Source organism: Octopus bimaculoides, chromosome 2 (assembly GCF_001194135.2).
Source record: "Octopus bimaculoides isolate UCB-OBI-ISO-001 chromosome 2, ASM119413v2, whole genome shotgun sequence".
NCBI lineage: Eukaryota > Metazoa > Mollusca > Cephalopoda > Octopoda > Octopodidae > Octopus > Octopus bimaculoides.
Window position 1 is genome coordinate 71,586,280 of NC_068982.1, and position 6,825 is coordinate 71,593,104.

General features: G+C 37.7%; 1 protein-coding gene across 1 annotated transcript in view; it reads left to right on the plus strand.

Moving 5' to 3' along the window:
* LOC106867786 (axin-1) overlaps positions 1-6,825 on the plus strand; it is an 83,590-nt gene that overhangs the window by 25,425 nt on the left and 51,340 nt on the right. Inside the window, exon 3 of the mRNA XM_052965851.1 lies at positions 3,843-3,989. Coding sequence (XP_052821811.1) covers positions 3,843-3,989 — 147 coding nt within the window. The remainder of the gene's footprint in view (positions 1-3,842; positions 3,990-6,825) is intronic.

The window sequence follows — 6,825 nt, forward strand, 5'->3', positions numbered from 1 at the left end:
TCCTCATTACCTTTCATCTTTTCAGCATCAATAAAATAACGTATCAGTTAACTACTAGATGTAATTGACAAGGCCCCACCTCTCTTCACCTGAATTGATAGCCTTGTACCTACATTTGTTTGTTTATTCCTTCTTGAGCCATGCCTGGCTCATAAGGGCCGGTTTCATTGGTGTATAGGTTCTCCACCTGGACGGGACGTCGTTGCAGGTGAGCTGCTAGATGCAGGCGGAAAGAGTGAGAGAAAGTTGTGGCGAAAGAGTCAGCAGAAGTTCGCCATTACCTTCTGCTGGAGCCACATGGAGCTTAGGTGTTTTGCTCATAAACACACACATTGCCTGGTCTTAAGATTCGAACCTGCGATCCCTCAACCACGAGTCTGCTGCTCTAACCACTAGGCCATGTGCCTCCGCTATACCTACATTACAAGCCATTAATTATTATTTGTAGTAGTGAACTGACAGAATCATCAGCACATTGGATAACTGCTTAGCAGCATTTCTTCTGCATCTTCATTTCCCAAGTTCAAATACCATGAAGTCAACACTGCCTTTCATCCTTTGTGGATCAAAAGAGTAATTTACCACTCAACTGACCAACTACTCACTCCCATTAAAATTGTTGACCTTGTGCTTAAATAAGAAATAATAATTATTACTATTCTTATTAAAGTGAGCTAGCAGAATCATTAGCATGCTGGGCAAAATGCTTAGTGGCATTTCATCTTTCTTTGTTATAAGTTCAAATTCTGCCGAGGTCAACTTTGCACGTCCTCATTTTGGGGGTCAATAAAATAAGTACCAGTTTAATACTGGGTCAATGTAATCAACCTACCTCCTCTCTCAAATTTGCTGCCCTTGTGCCAAAATTTGAAGCCATTATTATTATTATTAAGGTGAGCTTGCTTTGTAACATTTCGTCCATCCTTAAGTTCTTGAGTTCAAATTCCGCCTCAGTTGACTTTGCCTTTCATCCTTTTGGGTGGGGTCAATGATATAAATACCAGTTGCATACTGGGTCGATATAATCAACTAGTCCCCTCCTTCCAAATTTCATGTCTAGTAGAAAGGATTATTATTATTATTATTAAGGTTCTCTGGCAGAAGTGTTAGCACGCCAGGCAAAAATGCTCAGCGGTATTTCATCAATCTAACATACCCTTAAGTTAAAATTCTGATGAAGTCAACTTTGCCTTTCATCTTTTCATGGTCAATAAAATAACATACCTGTCAACTACTGGAGGCTGGGGTGTCAACGCTATTGATTGACTCTGTACACTGAAATGTTTGACTTTACAGCAGAAGCAGAACATTGGACTTGATGTCCTGCTGGTTTTTTAAAGTCTGTCCATCTGTTTCAGACTCAGATCAAGCCAGATTGATTTGATAAATACCAAACAATATCGTTAAAATCAATCCATTGCAGGAAATCATTGTTGCTTTTTTTTCTTTTTTCTTTTCAGTCTTTATACCATTACAATAAAAATATAATATATGATAAACCTTGGATCAGGCTTTCAAATCACATCTGTTACATTTCTTTCTCTTTTTTTTTTTTAAGATAACTTAAAAGGTTGTTGAACGATTTTATCCATTTAATAAAAGTGTTGGCCATTCTTTTGAAATACTAAAGCTTTATTCTTTTTTCTCTTCAGTCTGTCAAGTCTTTGATCTAATTTGTACTAATATTTCACTGTGTAATAATCAATAAACAGCTCTTATTATTGCCAGTCATCTTTGTTGTTGTTGCTTCTGAAAAGGAAATTGATAAAAGCTGCCATCTTTAAAATGTCTTCTTGTATCTGTTTTAAAGGCGAAACATATATTCTCCAATTTATATTTTATACCTACCTTTTTCTCTCCAAATATTTTGGGATTTGGGGGATGGGAAGGGGGGGGGGTCTGTGAAAATAACAGCAAATGCATGCAAGTGCTGTATGCTTCATCTCTAATTGAGTGTTAAATCTTGACACAAAATTTTTCCCCCTTTCATAGTCAAACTTGATATCAACTTTGCCCTGTCTATAAGTTTTTTTCAGTTAAAGTCAAATATTAAATAGTGCAGCTTACGAATAAATACAATATTTCTACATCTATGATAGTTAGATTGAAATTCTACTCTTTTACTCTTTTACTTGTTTCAGTCATTTGACTGGCCATGCTGGAGCACCGCCTTCTACATCATTGTTTGTACTTCGTAAACTACAAGATAGTGCACGTCCGTTTGTGTCAGACTCTCCCTCTTTCCCTCATACTAAGCTGACTTAGGTGACAGCAGGTTATTAGAAGTGGGTTATTTAAAGGCTATAGTCATTAGGGATAAGTGGGTTTTAAGTGGACATAGTTAAAAAGGATCAAATAACTACAGAAATTATATGAAATACAACAGTGATTGAGGCAAAAGTAAAACTAGAATATTTTCAATATAGTCATTTTCATCATCATCATCATCATCATCATCATCTCGCATCCACTTTCCATACTGACATGAGTTGGACAGTTTGACAGGATCTGGCTAGCCATGAGGCTGTGTTGAGCTCCAATGTCAGCTTTGGCAGGGTTCCTATGGTTGGATGCCCTTCTTAACACCAACCACTTTACAGAGTGTACTGTCTTTTTTTTTTTTTCTTTTCTCATTCCAACAACACTGGTGAGGTTGCCAGGGAGACGAAAAGGAAAAAAGCTCTCACTACTAACTTAGGAGTATGTCAGAGGGGAAGGTGGCTTTATGGTTAATGTTGAAAAGCTAAAGTAAGATAGAGGGATAAGCACAGATGTCTTGCTGTAAAGGAGATACTTAGCCACTCCATGAGTATATGAAGAGGTAGGTGGGAGTAATTGAGGAGATAAAGGAAAGCAGTGATGGACTGCCAGGTCAAACTCTGGAGGTGCAAGAAAGTGAGCATAAGAGAGGATACAGACAGTGGGTTATGAGAAGGGTGGGAAGAATTAGGTGCTTTCATGGTGTGAGGGGGGGATTGCAGGTAGTGAAAGATGGGGGTGGAGATACAGTAGAGGGAAATGCTAGTATGTAGAGGTGTAAGATGAGAGATATAGGAGTAGTTCTGGGAAGAGAATATACGAGAAAGTAGCAGAATGATGTGCAAGGTGCTGGAACTATGGAATGGGAGATATTGAAGTACATTAGGGGGTACTGAAAATTTCCTGGCTTTAAGGGTATCAGGAAAGTCCTGCTTGGAGACCCAACCTTCCGAGTTCTTTTACAGGGCATAGAAAAACTGAACTACAATAAGTGTATGAATCTGGGAGGAGAATATGTTCAATAAAATCATAATTAACTGATCCCTCTATATTTCCTTTTACCCAAAGCCAGGAACTTTTCAGTACCCCCTTGTAAGTAGAGTATGATGGTAGAAATGAGAGGTAATGCATGATTAATTCAAAACAATGTGAATAAATAAGCATTATATTTGACAGTAGTTATGTATGCCAAAGGATTACCGTATCTTAACATGTATAAGGAACCCTTCTTTGTCAAAAATTAGGTTAAAAAAAATATAGGAGTTTCTTATATATGGATAGTATTATAATCCCTTACAAAACCTTTTTTCCAAATTTTAAACCCCCAAAATTAGGGGGTTCCTTATACATGTTAAAATACAGTACTTTCATATTTTTGCAACATCTGTTTTCATGCTCTAAATTCAAATTCCGTCGAGGTCAACTTTGCCCCTCTACTCTTTCATGGTTGATAAAATAAGTACCAGTTGAGCATTGGGGTCAATGTAATCAACATACCCACTCCCTGTAAAATTGCTGGCCTTGTGCCTAAATTTGAAATCATCATCATTATTATTAATATTTTTGTTTTGTTTTGTTTTTAGCTATGGCAATTATGTTGATAGGAACCAATCAACCAATTACCCACAGCATATTTCCTATGCTCCTGTGTCTGCCCAGGACAGTGAGCTGCACAGTCTATCCAGTGAAGCAACTAATGATGATACCGTATCAATGACCGATAGCAGTCTGTAAGTATTGCTTTGACTTCTCTCACTATCTTTTGTGGTTTCTCTGTGCTGAGTCCTTTCATCATTTTTAACACCCACTTTTCCACACTTGCATGGGTTGGATGAGGTTTGTTGAGGCAGATTTTTCTTTTGGCCAGGATGCCTTCCTGTCACCAACCCTCACATGTTTCCAAGCAAGGTAATATTGCCCCATGACCAGTCATGCATGCCTTGGGGGATAGGCAACAAAGGACACTACTTGCACGATGGTGATGCTCATTTACTACTAGCATGTAAGGCCACACACACACACACACACACATATAATAAGCGTCTTTTAGTTTCTGTCTACCAAATCCATTCACAAGGCTTCAGTTGTCCTAGGGTTACAGAAGACACTTGCCCAAGGTTCCATGCAATGGGACTGAACTTGAAACCATGTGGTTGGGAAGCCAAACTTCTTATCATACAGCCCTTCCCCACCTGCTCCTTTTTGAGTGCTTAGCTCTATATAATATCCAGTCAAGTTGCTATAAAATCTATGAAGATAACTTGGAATTGGCAGCTTAGAACTGACAAAATATGTTGTTACAAACTTGCATCAATTTTGTTTCACTTGACAGTTCTTAATTTGTTATTTGTACATATCCAGTGACCTTAGTGTGCAAACAGAAACTGTATATATTATGTATACCACAAACCACTACTACCCCTCACACACACACACACACAATGAATTTTTAAATATAGGTGTCTGGTGCATTCCTTTTGTGGGAGTATGTAACATCATTATTATCATCGTCGTTTAACATCCACTTTCCATGCTAGCATGGGTTGAACGATTTGACTGAGGACTGGTGAAACCAGATGGCTACACCAGGCTCCAATCTGATTTGGCAGAGTTTCTACAGCTGGATGCCCTTCCTAACACCAACCACTCTTAGAGTGTAGTGGGTGCTTTTACGTGCCACCGGCACGAAGGCCAGTCAGGAGGTACTGGCAACGGCCACGTTCGAAATGGTGTATTTTAAGTGCCACCTGCACAGGGGCCAGTCCAGTACTGGCAACGAACTCGCTCGAATGTCTCTTCACATGCCACTGGTACAAGTGCCAGGAAGGCGACGAAAAGTACAAACAGAACTCAAATAGCTCTGGTGTGCCCCAAGGTTTGATTATGGCCCTCCATCGCATTCCTTCTGTACATCAGCAACCTATTTGCCATTATCTTCAACAATGCCACCTCCTACTCTGATGAGATCATCATTTGCTCTTAACTTTCTGCACCTGATCATTGCTTGCATGCAGCCTAGACACCTCACAACAAACCTTTTGTTATCCACATAAACAGAGACTTTGAAAAATCTATCAGTGTTGTCGTCTTCAACAACAGAAGTCATCATCACTGCCATCATTATTTAACATTCACTTTTCCATGCTTGCATGGGTCAGACCAAGAACAAACAACATTGCTTGTATGACAGTGGTACTCATTTGCACACACACACACACACACACACACACACACACATTCTTATATATAGTCTGATGATGACTTAGCTGGCCAAAATTTCAAAGACCCTGTTAAAAATATTCTTGTATAAAAATAATAAAATTGTACTCTACAAAAGTATAGATTAACCCATCAGATTAATGTAAAATTATTTTTATTATAACTGAACATAACAAATTATATATATATATATATATATTTTAATCAAATGATCTAACTCTTAAATTATGAATAAAAGTGATGAAACTTCCATGCTAGCATGGAAAGCGGACGTTAAACGACGATGATGATGATGATGATGATATATATATATATATATATATATATATATATATATATATATACACGATGGACTTGCAGTTGCTATTTACAAAATTTGTTTACAAAGCTTTAGTTACCCTGGATGCCACACAGTGTGATTGAACCCAAGATCACATGGTTAGGAAGTAACACCTTGTGCCATCTCCTTGTTTAGGCTCTTTTTTCACTTCTGTTGCTGCTGCAGCTACAACTGCCATCACCACCATTATTGTGACTTTTTTGTTCCTTGAAGCTGGCTGGTCATGTGCCGCCTTCACCTAGCCTACCTGACTTGCCTCTTCTCTTCTCATCACCTACACTCTATTTGTTGTTACCTTTGGCTCTCTATGCAGGACTTGGAATGACTAGCAGTCAGTAACACTGACAGATAGCTGAAGTTTCATCACTTTTATTCATAATTTAAGAGTTAGATCATTTGATTAAAAAAAAAAAAAACATTTTGGAGAATAACATGGAATTATCCAAGGTAATGTCAGTTCTATAAGTTTAGGATGTAGACCAGTTTCATCTGGTTTGGTTTTTAAGCAGGTAGAAATAACTGAAAGAGTAGTTGGATATAACAAATAAAAGCACATACCAGATATAATCTAGTTTTGACTTGTTTTCTAATATGATTTATTCCAACATTCAACTTTGCTGAACTCCTTGAACAGTTTTTGGAAGGAAAGTGGAATAAGGGATAATTCATTACAGGTTCCTTACTTGAGGATGGGGTGGGGGGGCATTGGCTAAAACTGAAAGAATAAAGACTCACTCCAAAGTTCTGTGTAAGATCTATCATTTTAATGTGTATAAGGAACACTTTTTTGTCAAAAATTAGGTTTAAAAAATATGGGACTCTCTTAAACATGGATAATGTTATAATCCTTTACATCTTTTTTCCAAATTTTAAGCCCCCAAAATTAAGGGGTTCCTTATCCATGTTAAAATACGGTCATTCAGGACCAGAGCTGTTACATTTGTTAGTTAAATATTCCTAATTTATTATTCTTAAATGTGAAATAGTGCTGGACTCTCTGAAGTTAA